The 15,230-nt window shown below is 32.5% G+C and overlaps 1 protein-coding gene across 1 annotated transcript in view; it reads left to right on the forward strand.

Annotated features, from left to right (window-relative positions):
• Positions 1–758: 758 nt before the first annotated feature.
• Positions 759–15,230, forward strand: part of LOC106464481 (iroquois-class homeodomain protein IRX-6-like) — a 31,411-nt gene continuing 16,939 nt past the window's right edge. Inside the window, exons 1-2 of the mRNA XM_013924627.2 lie at positions 759–1,347; positions 4,392–4,667. Coding sequence (XP_013780081.2) covers positions 1,291–1,347; positions 4,392–4,667 — 333 coding nt within the window. The 5' untranslated portion in view covers positions 759–1,290. The remainder of the gene's footprint in view (positions 1,348–4,391; positions 4,668–15,230) is intronic.

The following is a 15,230-nucleotide window of genomic DNA, read 5'->3' on the forward strand; positions in this document are numbered from 1 at the left end:
ATGTGACGACTCGATATTTTAATATTGGTGTTAATTATTTTTATTTAGTGAAGCTGTACTAGTATATACTATGAAGTAACATTATATACTTTTTGTAGTAAATATTAGTGTATAAAATACTAGTAATAAACAACCTTATGACATCAAACCCGTTATTTTTCGTTAATTTGACACTCAACTTTTCCGTTTTACAGCTTCTTCATAAGCGTTCCACTAGAACACAAACCGTAACATTCTACAACCAACAAGGAAATGGAAAATAAGTAACAAGAACCTATATAATGGTTCTAATCCTTCCCACAAGTTCCTATTAACAATAACTTTTGTGAACAGTATAGTTCTTTGTGTTAAGTGCCTCAAACGCAGTCCTTCTTAAACCACTTTTCGTACACTTTCATAACAAATATATATAGCATCACTAAGTCAACGTTGGCACAAAGCGCACCAGAAGGTATACACACATGCTAATTTGTCACAACCAACCATTTATGATTTACGATAAAAGGCGGAGTCATAAAAGTTGTGAGATGATAACGTCGATTCATTTGCTGTTGTCCTCTCAGTCACAGACACTTCGCCAGTGTTCTTGAAACGACCAGTTCTCATGATTGGCTCAGACAAGATGCATTTCGCACTCATCACACTCCCCTTTTCTGTTACCCCTCTTACGAGACAGAGGGGAGTTTGGACCCCGAGTAATGCATAACTACATGAACGTTTGGCAAACTTGACGGGTGCCCTGCGACCTTGCTGTCTTATCCGAAGTAGAACGGTCAATGTGATAGAAGACCGTCACACTTCTAACACAATTCATCCTGGCCGTCCTGTGCATGTATTCTACTATGTTCTTTCTCATGTAGGAAGTCAGTGACAGGTCCACCCAGCAAATACGTAGTCTAGAATTAACGTGTATTTCTGTTAACACTCTCGTTCCTCAGCTAAACAGGAGCATCTAAACAACGTAGAGCCACCAACACGCTATCACGTAGTCTCTTGTTTACTCGCCTCGCTGCTGCGCTTTTCGCCGGAAAGAAAGAAACGCCATACTTTTCGCGACTTCAGACAGGTCGGACTGTTCCTCGTTTTGTGTTGATCTGGCTACCTGCTCAGGAAAAAAAGTCAGTGTTTGACGAAACAGTCTTTGAGAGTTTTTGCTAAATTTGTTTTCTGGCATTTTTATCCAGATATTCTGAAAAAGACAGATTTTTAGAACAACAAATTATACTAATAACACATACATAGAAATTGAAGTTTTCTGAAATCCTTTATTATTATCATATAAAGGAAGAAATGTCATGTCTTCAGTTTGGTTATAATTCCGCGCCTCCTACGGTCAACAACACCCAGGTAAGGTTCTACTTCCTTTTACTATTTGTAAGACATTAATGTTTAATTATGTTACACGTGTGCGTGTAAAGGAGAGAGTTTTTGTTAAATTTATTTGAATTTTCTGCACCACAGCCAAATAAATAACTTGAACAACAGACAGCCCCTTGGAATTTCCGTATTCTTGAACGTTAAAATTATTTAATTTAGTTTTTACGATTACAACTTATCGGAAATGGTTTATTTGTTTTAAAGCGTAATACTGTTTTTTTGTTTAATTTTTCTTCGGTGCATTATAATATACTGGTTTCGGTATATTTTTAGTGACGTACTTTATCTCAGGCTTTGAAAGCGATTATCATTATCAAAATAAAATTATTATGCGACACCGTGCTAGAAAATGTAAAATAAAATAATAAAATACGTGAATATTAACGAGTCTTATGTGTATAAGTATACTAACTACTATATCTCTAGTTTCTACAAAATTATTACAACCGTTTTGCTTCTTTTGGTTTTTATTTACACAAGTTTTTCTTAAACCTCTATTATTACATGATGTGATATTATACTTTAGATATAACTGAATCCATTTACTTATTACGTTCTACGACACAGTAAATGCTGGACTGTTTATGGCTGATGTATAATGAATAACACTAAGTCTATAGCTAACAATGACGACGCACGGACTTATTAATTGCGAAGAGTATTCTGCATTAAGTAGCTGACTTCCGTTGATATTCCAAATAAATAATTTGATCTTTATTTTATTATAACAATTGTAAAAACATCCAAGCTGAAAGCCCGGTTTTAATTGACACCCAAGTACGTTTTTTTCCTCAAATACAGATGATATGAATTTATACTATTGCCTGAGAATCTCTAATATAAAGGTGACTTAAGATGTCGACATATACCAGATGTTTCATCATAATCCTTTATTAGCGTTACGTGTAGCAAATAAAAGTTTATTCTATTGTCCGAAAATCTCTAGTATAAAGGTGCCTCAAGATGTCGACATGTACCAGATGTTTCATCATAATCCTTTATTAACGTTACGTATAGCAAATAAGAAGTTATAATATTGTCTGCCATTGTATGGCGCATACATTAGAGTTTCTAGTGTCAGTCTGTTTGTAGGTGTGCAGAGAATATAAACAGTGGTTCAATTTCTCATCTGTTAAGAAACAGACAAACAAACTTCATAGGATATTAATGATACACACATGGCGAGCTCGTGGCGAATGTGGTGACGGCTATCCATCCCTCTCTGACTAATGCCTGCCATTGAAAGGCGTATTTGGCGTACGCTCTACGATAAGTAGCTTTACGGACTGGATGTTTGTGTCAAAGTAACTTCTGACGGGTCACACGATCAAGAATCGATAGCGCCTTTCTAAAAAATAATTTTTGCTTTCCGAAACGTAAATATTTTGAAATATTTGTTTTATTAGTACATCTGTTTAATTAAAAATCGAAACTATATTATTCTTTTTCTAAGCAGTCGAATATAGAATAAGATACATACTTTAAATTTGTATTTTATATACGCTAATAATCATATAGTTCTAGCATTATTTGCTAAAAGTGTGTGTTTATATATATGTGTGTGTGTGTACTTTGTAGAATAAAAAACTTAAGACGTTTAAAACAAGGTAGCAGACATAAGTTTTTCATACGCAATATCTATATGCACATCTATTCGGTTATATGCAGAAATATCTTTGATGGAATAAACTGGAAAGGATCTTATTCTGTATAATTTTCCCTTGTAATGTTGATAGAAATTTTGCTAATTTGGTCGATTTCGTGTATATTTACTGATCACCCATATTCCTAAATAACACAAAAAAAAATATTTTATGTTTACTCTAAGGCTTTCACTAATTTGGTTGATTTTGTGTAAATTTACTGATCACCCATATTCCTAAACGACACAAAAACATTATTTTATGTTTCCTCTAAGGTTTTCATTGATTTGGTTGAAACTGCTTTACCTGATGATTACTTATATTTGCGATACGGCACATTTTTGTTTCTTCAAGTGTAATACGAAATACCTTCTTAATTATTCTTAAGTGTTGAGTTTAATTGTCATTCTTTGTTCTGGGCCCAATCTGTGAAGTATAGAAGATAGAGCTTTTGTAGTCTTTTACTACAGACCTATATCCAACATATACTAACAAGCTCTTATATCACGGTGTAAGTTAAAACAAAATAAATTTATAATATTTAGATAAGATACTAATCTTTCATTTATAATTTACATGGATACAAACAAAAACCTCGGCATCTATTTTGAGCCAAAAACGTTATAAGTGAACCCTCTTTTATATTAAAAAAATTTGGTTTGATTATATACTTTTCCCAGAGCCTAAATGCGTTTGATTTCAAAAATAATATGAAAGATGATGCCCATTTTTGTTCTAATATCGATCTGTAAGAATCCGGTAACTATTAAGACTTCGTAAAGTAATGAATATTTAATAGAAGGCGATGTATTCTTAAGTAAAAATGGGGGGTATGTTTGTGCTTTTGGTAATGAATCTTTCATCAGATTCTATCTCTTGCCAATAAAATTCTTATCTGTTTTTAGTAGCTGTGTTTGTTTCGCTTGAATATGTAATTCGGTTTGAAAATCAACTGACCTCTATACTGGATATAATAGCGCTTCAGAGACTAACCAAACAAATATTCCCATTCGAGAAGAATGAAGCCATAATATGCAACAGTTTAAATACTTCTACCAAAGTTTAATTACACTTTACAGAGACCTTGGAATGAGAAATCACTCTTAAGAAGAGTGTATTCTATGCACCATTTTCGAATAATACCGGTCTTCATTTAATACAAGACAATCGCAAAAGGCTTCTCTTTTTATTATAATGATAATAACGGAACCCGTCGTAAGAGAAATTTAAATTTGAATATAATGTTTAATCCTTTCTCACTCAGTCATCCACATCCAGTTCTTCCGCTTCTGGTGATAACGAGACGATAGTTCTGTAAATAAAATGTCTGGTATAAAAGGCTTATTTATTCTTCCATTGTTTCCCTAATAGTTACTAATGCCGGGACAACCTGTAAGTGGACAGCCTCACTCAAACCCTACAGCGGGACAACCCTGCTGCGAATCCGGACGTCCTGTTCTCTCCGACCCGCTTACGGGACAAACACTGTGTTCATGCCAATATGACGCCCAACTCTTAAGTTACCAGCGGCTGGCAGCTACAGGGTTGCCGTTAAACATCTACGGAACCGCGGCAGCAGCGGCCTACAGCGGAGACCAACCAATTCTTCCTTTAACACCAGACCAAACAGCTTTCTACGCACCAACAGTAAGTTCTTCCGCTAAATTTTAGCATGACAATTCTACCGTTGAATTATAAATGTTTTACTAATCAGTATATATATATATATATTACTTTTTCGTGTTAATTTACTTATGCACGTAGCTGTACAAAGTTAAATACTATATATATATATATATATATATGATTGCCAGATAATTTGGAAGTGTAACGTTCATGTTCAATGACTCATATAAGAATAACTGATTCTGAACATCTTTAGTATAAGCAGATATTCAGATATTTTTATTTATTTATAACATTATTATGTTGAAAGTAATGTTAAGCCTTTGTTCAACAAAACGTCAGATGGTATAATTTCTAATTCGCTAATTGTTTATACTTTGGAAGAACATACACATACACAATTTACGTGTTATTTCAACTTTTGGACCCACGAAAACAGAAAAAAAATCAAAATAAAATAACTCGTAGAAACGAAAACAAATTCAAATAACTTACTAAACAGAGCGCTTGTTACATTCACGTTCCGCGACTGATTATTGTTCTGCAAACAACCAGTTAGAAAAGTAGAAACATGCTCAGAATCTACGTTAGTTTTATATTTTTAAATCACATTTTTCAGCCTTGCCTTTCACAGTTTGTGTTCATAGCTAGTTAGTCATTTCAGATCAAATACGCGAACAATGCTAGAACGCTCTTACGATCTCTCGTCTTCTTTGTTTTGAATAGAGTTAGGGCTCTCGAAATGAAGCGAAATCATTTTGTTTAATACAAACCTAACAATTATTGCTATACATTTACTATTTAATGTCGGAATGCTTCCTTGACACGCTTTGTCTCATCGTTTTCTTTCAATAACCTGTCTGTACTTACAACTTTGATGTGAGTAATAAATTATTTAAAAATTGGCGTTTCTCATTGCTGATATCTAAATAAATAAATAGCATATAACCTGGAGTATCTAATTTCTTGGGAAAAGTCATCATCAGTTATTTAGTTCGTCATTATTCTATTACAAAGAGGTCGGCTACTACTAACTTGTTCGAAGTATATATACAACCGATAGTCTGTAAAAAAAAATAGGACACGTTCTGTAAAACCACAATTCGAATAAAAGTGTAGAACTTGATACACATTAATAAAGCAGAACATTTATACATTATAAGTACTAGTGAAATACATGTTTACACAACCAGGATATAGGATGATAAAAGCTCTTTGGAGTTGATCCAATGTCTGAAACTCGCTTTGGCTTAGGTTTCACACGATGGTTTGTAACTGACGTTAGGTGAAGACTGAATACATGAAAGCCTGGAAGTTCACGAACAGCACATTTTCATGTATACAAAAAAAAGTAATTAAATATATTATATTTAAATATTTTAACCATATAAAGATACATATATAATTTCGGTTAGATGCACAATTACGCCATTATAAGGTAAAAAAAAATGTATGTTACTTATTTCAACCAATAAGAGTTAAATAGACTAAATTTTCTAGTGATGTTCCTTTCATTGAATAAGTTGCTTAGACAAATTTAACATATTAGCCTGGCTGTAATATTTGAAGGTAACATGATAATCTAAAGAACGATAGCCTCGGTTACTTGGGTTTTAATAAATATAGCGTTTAGTATCGTAGCTACTTGCGTTCGAACAGCCAATTATGTGGCAGTGGATATATATTTTGTTGTTGTTGTTATAAGCTTATCAGCATCTGTAAAGTCTACTTTAATAGGTTAAGAGGATTTACCCAACAACCCAGAATTTTAAACTATCTCGTGCGTATATACGCACTAATACTTAAATCCAAAGATAATTTCCCCTTACAAACTAGCACGTAGGAAGATAATCATGTCATCAGCCGTCACCTGACATCATAGAATAGCAGACTATAACGTGAAACAAAGCCAGAGAAGATGACAAAGGTACCGTCATTCCTGCAATTATGACAATTTTGAAGGCCTGGTATGGTTTAATGGTTAGATCACTCGACTCGTAATCTGAGGGTCGTCGGCTCGAGTACCGATCCTGATCGCCTAGGGGCGTTATAATGTGGCAGTTAATCCCACTATTCGTGTGTAAAGAGTAGCCCGAGAATTGGTGGCGGGTGGTTTTGATTAGCTGCATTTTCTCTAATATATCACTTAAAAATTAGGGAGGGCTATCGCAGAGTAGTTTCGCACGAAATTCAAAGAGACACAAATAAGTTCTTAACATGTTCACAAATAATCTGTTTTTAAACTCAACATTTTAGTTGTCAACCCCTATAAAAGATGACTGTAACTTCTAACAAGTAAGTAAACAAATACTCTGACACAAGCTCATATTTTAACCGGTTTAACTGTGGAAATTTATTGTTTTTCTATACTTTTTTATGTTATATAATAATGTCTCATGTAAACTGAAAGTCCATATTTAGCGCCATCTATTAGTATGTCTTGTAATATTGTTTTATAGTTAAACCAAATTTGTGCATGAATTTAGCTGCTTCGCTCATCTGTCACAATGAACTAAATAAAGACTAGGTAATAAAATAATTACTGTCATAAGGGAATTATACAAAATAAAAGTAATAATAAGATGACAAAATTAAAATAATGATAATGTTTACGTAATAATTCTAATAAAACCAAATATTAAAAATTTAAAAGTTACAGTGGTAAGCATTGTCTTAACTTTTCTAAATTATATATATATATATATATAATGAGAAATGAATAACTGCAAGTAATTTTTTTCAAAAGGTGTAATTGAGCTGTTTCGCTTATATTGCAACAGTTTAGACCAACAAGCGTAAAAGAAAAATATATTGCGGTATAATTGAAATCATTTACTTTGTAGTTTTTCTTGTTGATGTTCTGCTTGTGAAAATAGTTTTCCACTTTCTCTGGAAATTATCAGATTAAAAAAAGTCAGGAATTAGCTTTTATATCAAAAATGTTTCTTTCCCAGTCTATTGTTTAATCGGTGATTTTACAACTACGGCAAATTTACACAGATGTAAGTAGAAGACAGTTACACTTATTACCATAGAATCTGATATCAGATCTTGTTCATATAGACAAGTTTTTGAACTGTTGAAAATGATGTGGTCATTGACTCTGAAATGCGAAAGTTTTAGTTAACCGAGGTGGTTATACTTCTTTTCTAAGATAAACTATATATGAAAACAGATGCGCGTATTTTTTCTTTTACATTTGTGGACAGTATAACTGACTAACAGAAGAACTGTTGTAATTTACCATAGAATTATTATGATTCTATCTTACATGAGTTAAGATAGTTACAACGGAAAACGAGTTCGGATTGTTAAAATCTGTGTTTATTAAAGCACAGGGTAAAAATAAAAGCAGGTTCACTTGAAAGAAAACGTGGCGCTTTTGTTAGGAGCCTCTCCTGTGGCACAGCGGTATGTCTGCGGACTTACAACGCTAGAATTTGAGTTTCGATACCCGTGGTGGGCAGAACACAGATAGCCCATTGTGTAGCTTTGTGCTTAATTACAAACAAACAAACAGTTTGTTAGGAACGTTAACAATCAGATGATTGCAATATTTCTTGTATTTTTTCTTTCTTACCCTAAATATTTTATGTAAAGAAATATACGATTTTCAACTTCAGGAAGAACGTTATACTTTAATAAACCAATATTTTAATACGCTTAAAGTATTATACTGTACATATAAGTAATATTTCACAGGAACATTTGTCTCTGGTATTGTACGAAGGACCTCTTAGGGAGTAACTTGTGGGAGACAAAAAATTAATCTCAAGTACTATTTTTACAAGTTTCTGGTTTTGAATTCGAAGTGACAAGTTAAGAGGAATCTGGAGAAAAACTATCTGTAGTTAACATGAATTACATCACAAATTGTAGACTTATCTGGTTCTAACGCTTCGCCAGTTTTCGTTGTTTAAACCGTATTTTGTACCAATATTTCGACTTTCATCTTCGCCAATGCACAATGTAATGTCAAAACTGTGTACATCTAATATGAAATTATTTCAGTTAGCACTTTGTACATCAAAAAATGTCGTATCATCAATATTTTTTATCTGAAATGCCTTAATATATATATATATATATATATATAAATATTTGTTAAAATATTCTAAGAACATATTTTTGTGGTAAGGTTAAGGGTGTGTTTTATCACTTTTCGTAGGAATGAATAGCTATCCACATTATTTTATATCTTTTGTACGGCTATATCTAAACTCCTATTAGTTTTGTTTTAGTTATTTAAAAAAAAAATGTTAAAATCAAATCGCCTTAGCGCTAAACGATCAGATGTGGAATAATTCTATATTTAATATTATATTATGTTTGTTGTAAATTCGTATTCTCCATTAATCTTATCACTAGCTCTTAGCTACACTAGTGTTTTGTGTAGTACATTAATTTGCATGAAAACTTGAAAAGCAGTTCTGAATCGACGTGGTTATTTTCAATACACAGATTGAAATTAGATTATGTCACCTTTTTTTTTCAATAATATATATATACATGTCTGCAGGGTATGTTTCAATGAAACATTGCCAAAACAGGATGACGCCAACTTTATATGTCATTTTTTGGTAAATGAGCAACAAAAGTATATATTGTCTGGTATTTGTTGATAACCACGTGTTAGAACTGAAGCCTGAATTATATTGCATTTTTTTAGCACTTAAATTATGATACGGTTGTATATACATTTATCAATGTATTTATCAATACTTGTGAAACGTTTGTACAAAAATGTACTGTTTTGTATTCAATTGAGAGCACTTTACAATAAACAAATGACATATGACGTAAAATTTTAAAGAAACAATATTTAAATAGAGCTTATTTTAATTTAATACAATTTTTCGCCAAAATAGTCTACTTCAGACCTGAGTCACTGTAGAGTACAAAAAGCATTTGATCCTGACTGTTATTATATCATTTTCTCAAAATAATCTTTTGTATAATTTCATACACAACATTTCTGAAAAGAAAACACAATAAATAAAAATTTCACAAAATTTGGAAACACAGATGATTTTGAACATTAATAATAATTGACTTGCTGCTTATTAATGGGACGCTTATAAGGAGGGAAATATTTTTATTCTAATTACTTGGCACTATTCTTCCCATTTCTTATGTAATTATGAGGCTTCTCTGATGCGTTACTACTCCATTACATAATCTAGGTCTTTAAAAGGAAATTGTATAAGGTCATTAGAATGCAGAACAGCTGAACTGCTGAAAATTATTTGGTGCTTTTGAATAACTACATTAATCCTGTTAACAAAATGTTTCACGCATGTCAAACATATAGGCTACTGAGTGTTCTGGTGGTTGTTTCAATATTGTGTTTTTTTTTCATAAAATAGTGATATATTGTATGTTATATAATATATTATGACTGAATTTTGATTTTATTTGTTTACAATTAATTTTTTATTTCAAATTGATAAACCTCTGTGATTAATTAATAATAGTCCGGGCGTGATTTCATAATTATCGTGCCGGACTGCGAACCCGAGGACCCATGTTGCGCGCCCTGTTGCCGCAAAATCCCCGCACTTGGGGCCTGTGGAGACATTACAACCACGACGGTCAAATCACTTTATTGGATTAGAATACAGCCCAAGAATGGGCAGTCGATTCTATTGACTAGCTGCCTTCCTTTCAGTCTATATTAGCTCAAAATTAAGGACGGCTAGTTTAGATAGCTGTTGTATAGCATTACGCGAATACTTGAAACAAAAACATGTCTCACAACTACTTTAACTTGAAACCAGTCGCATATAGTTACTACTTGAATATCAAAATAATAGTAGCAGATTTTCGTGTTTAACTTTTTATGTAAATGTTTGAAATTAAAACTAAGACAATACCCAGAATAATTTCCATAACTTACCCAAAATATCAAAAATATACAACATACTTAGTTATATACACTGTCAAAATATACTGTAAACTTTACGATAAAACACTGGCAACCCAGTTACTAGTTATTCATTATAAATATTAAGATACCCATTATACAGTAAAATATACTGTATATTTCACCACTAATATTATAAGGTATAATGTGTTCATTACACTTTAAAATGTGGTACACTGTAAAAATAAATAGGTAAATAAAAATTTAATATTTCTTTGTCTCATTTTCATTTAACACCTAAAAATCAACATTTCCCTCTGTTGTTTAGTATGTTCTTATAAAATCCGTGGACCTCACCATGTTAGTAAATAAAAGAAAGTAAAATATTTAACGTGTGGTGTTTAATCACGATTCTATGCTCACATTTTGTTATTTACACCTGTTAGTGAATAATGAATATTTATAACACATACATAAGCACATATACATTTTTATGGTCACAAACATTTGCCGCCACTGTAAAGCCTATAAAGCTGGTTTTTTTTTAGGTGTTTTGAATTTCGCGCAAAGCTACTCGAGGATTATTTGCAGTAGTCGCCCCTAATGTAGCAGTGATAGACAAGAGGAAAGGCAGCTAGTTAACACCACCTACCACCAACTCTTGGTCTAGTCTTTTACCGACGAATAGTGGAACTGATGGTCAGGATATAACGTCCTCACGACTGAAAGGGCGAGGATGTTCGGTGACGGGGATTCGAACCCGCGACTCACAGATTGCGAGTTGAGACCCCTAGCCTCCAAGTCATGCCAGGCTATATAAAGTTGTCATCCGGTACTACGCCACAGATTTCAACATTGTGAATATTATGAAACCTAGTTGAATGGACGGCAACTGCCATTGTAGAAACATAGGTGCGGAGGACGACGTTTCTAAAGTCTTCCACCTTTCGTCTTCAGGCAGTTGCCGTTCTTTCAACGAAGTTTCATCAAGAATACTCTGCCTAAACAATCTATCAAAGAATGTGAGAATTAAGTTATAATTAAACATGTTTGTAGTTCATCTTAGTCTTTAAAGTTATTACTAGAAATATTGATAGAACAATTTTGTTTTCTGATAACGGTGATGACACACTATGATTTTATAATAACTACCCTAAGATGTACTGACTGTTTTTCAAGTTTACTTTTTTGGCTTATATTAGCCATCATTTTCCTTCTCATTTGAAAAAAATAAAATAAAACAATGTTCCCATACATGAATACAAACATCAACTTACACCACACATTAAATACAAAATATTCAAATCAGAAATGAACAGTCATACAAGAAGCGTTTAAAATAAAAACACCTGCAACTACTGATTGTTCAATCAGGATCTAATAAATAATCACATGGACAGAAACAAGCAAATTCTTTCGACGCATGAAAACGAAACGACTGGAATAAACAAATGGAGTGTTTCTATTTAAACATTTAATGATTTATACTTCTAAACACCGCAGATGTTCAGTTTCGAACAGCGTATATAGACAGGAATTTTTTTGCTATCTCATTTATACTAATCTTTTACTATCTGTTAATAGTACACCATTCTATTAAACGTACTTATTGTTCGGTTATGTTTATAATACTGTTTTACTGAAAACTATTTTGGAATGTTTCAACTATTTAACTGAATTGGAAGAAGTAACCCAAGTTGTCATTAGTTGAATTTTTCGTTTAAAATAATCTTCTTTATAGATTGAAATTTTTCGTGGATTGTTTTACACAATAATTTCCTCTGGTTTTTATAAGCATTATACAAACACCAGAACATACAACTACTGAAATCAGCCAGAGTTTTTTAATACCTAATTCGAGTTCAGTAGGTTTCTATATGCACCCTTTTATACGCCAAATCTGATATTCGCTTTAGAAGAGTTCAGATACGGCAATACATTTGATTAAGTAAGACGATCTGCTTAGCAATCCTATCAGTTTATATGTATGACTCATTATCTGTTCTTATTTAATAAATTAAAATACTTCAGATAATATAAATACTTTCAATTTTTGTTAGTCAAATTTCGCAATGACAAAATCATGGCTAATCTAGTTGAAAATTATTACCCGAACGTTCGAAATTGTACAGCATTTTCAAGCCACTCCAAAGTAAAACTTGTTACCTTGGCCCAACGCTGTTTTACTATTTTTGACTATTGACGGTATCAGGGCATAAACATTACTGCGTTTAACTGCATTAAGAATAGTAACTTTTACATAATGATGTATTACCGTAGTTATAAATTACTATCTGAGACCATAAAAAATGTAGCCGTGAAAAATACGACAGTATATAACTGTGTAAAAGTTTTCCCAACAAAAAGGCATATTTAGTTGTATCTAAATAGAACATCTAAGGAGAAAATTGGTGCTTATTTATTAATCAAAAACACCAGTATCATCTTCAACAGCTTGATGGTTTGTAATGAACATGTTTCATAACTAGTGAACTTTATCAATATTAGATATTCTATATTCCGTTTAACTGACAAAAATCACTAAAATGTTGGGATAATGAAAAAAAAAAAATCGAAATGGAAGAAGTATGTGTAGTAAGAAAATGTGTACATAGTTCTCTTGCTTAGCCTTTTCTAAATATTATCGCTATGTTGCTTACTACTGCTCAACTATAAATGCTTAATTCTGATCAGTGCAAAATACTTGCGAAACGTTTGTACAAGAATACGTTGTTTAACAACTGGAAAAAAAAATAAGTAGGTAAGAACAGGAAACCATTAGAACCAAGATGACAAACGTGAACTTTTTTCGACAACAAAAATTGTTCTAATATTTCAAAAGCAAAATTATGGCAAGTTCTCTAGAAATCATATGAGCTTACCTAAAAAATAATTTGAACTTTCTACCAGCTACTTTTTTATTAACACGCATATTTATATATAAGAATATCATGCATATATATATTTTCACGAAAGATTTACCACATCCATAGGTTATAAATAAAAATAGTTCTCATGACAGTCCATCTTGGCTATCTGCAGCGGAAACAAAGCGATAATTTTGCGTCAACAGTTGACAGCTTCGCTCCCTAAACGCTTTCCATGACTAAATTGCTTGGATAAACTAGTTGGGGATTACAAGGGCAGCAGCGGTAGATTGACAAACTCTACTCTTTGCCCGGGTCACATGTGTTTGTTCAGGTTATTCAATCACACGTTCACTCTCCCCTCGATAACAGTTAAAGCCAGTCACTATCGCGCTATTACTTTGAATTTGTTTCAGAGTAGAAGCGTTGAGCTCGCTCACGTGTACGAAATATGCTAACTATATTTACCCTAGTATATTCATTTACCCAATACTGGATGAAAGTACAGTAAAATAACTGAAATTTCAAGAAAATGACGCTTTATCTTATGCACTAGAGACACATTTCGTCGCATCTAAGAACTGTTTTAAATGGACCTACGACCAGAAACAAGCACACAAAAAAAAGATAAGAAAATGTCAAGTATACGAACAACAAAATTAAACTGAGTTTCACATTTTATCACGTTCTTTTTTTTTCATGCTATATGGATTGTACGGTTGAGATATACATAATTCGGGCCAAAACACACAAATTTAACAAGGCTGAAAGTGCACAACCAAAGTTCTCATATGTATAAAAATAACATTAATTGGCCAGTAAGTGCAGAAATGCAGTAAGAAAGGTGAGAACACTTACCACGTTCAGGCGTAGGGTTCTCGTGCGTCTAAAACTGGATAAGTGCACTAAAATATGAGACAGTAGTAATCAAGGGGCGAAAATTATACATTTAACAAGCCTAAAGTGGTTAAATAAAGCATACACCAAGGATTACGTCGCATACATTCACGTTGTTATGCTTGGTGTACGTTGATTTTTAAAGCACTTTGGAGAAGGTACCACACGAAAGATTAGTTAAGAAAATCATATCGGTATGGGTTTGGAAAAGACTAGTTAATTGGATTATAGGGTGGTTGGAATGGGGAAAAATGTTGTTATTAATGGGGTTCAGTCAAACTGAATCCTTATTATTAATGAAGTACCTCAGAGGTCAATAGTTGGATCTTTATTTTTACTTATGTACATTAATGATAATGATATGAACATAGTCAGTAAATTAGTAAAGTCTGCTAATGACAATAAACTCTTGAGTATTTTTAGCTCTACTAAAGGTATTGAGCTAATTCAGAATGCCTTTTATAAATTGGTAAGTTGATAAATGTTAGGCAAATAACCTTTAATTTTTGTAAGCCTAAAATAATGATGTATTTGGGTAAGCATAAACCGGAAGACACGTTTAATGTAGATAAGAACCAACTTAATAGCGTGGCTGAAGAAAAGGATCTTAACATAGTGGTAGATATTTCACTCCAGTCATCGAATTAGTGTCCAGAAGTAAAACTATCAGAATTTTAGGCTGTTTGTAGACATATTGATTAAACTCAAAAGAGGTAATTATATCTCAATACAAATCACTAGTTAGGCCTTATTTGGAATACTGCGTATAGTTTTGGTCTTCTTATCTAAGAAATGATATTGTTTTACTGGAAAGGGCTCAGAGGAAAGGTACTGAAATCATTCCAATTGGGGAATAATTATTTTATACTTTTATTTTTTCTTGAGAATAGACTGGTAAGTGTTGAGCTTATTGAAGTTTGTTTGTAATTAAGCACAAAGCTACACGATGGGCTATCT

This window comes from Limulus polyphemus, unplaced genomic scaffold (assembly GCF_000517525.1).
Source record: "Limulus polyphemus unplaced genomic scaffold, Limulus_polyphemus-2.1.2 Scaffold60, whole genome shotgun sequence".
NCBI classification, from domain to species: Eukaryota; Metazoa; Arthropoda; class Merostomata; order Xiphosura; family Limulidae; genus Limulus; species Limulus polyphemus.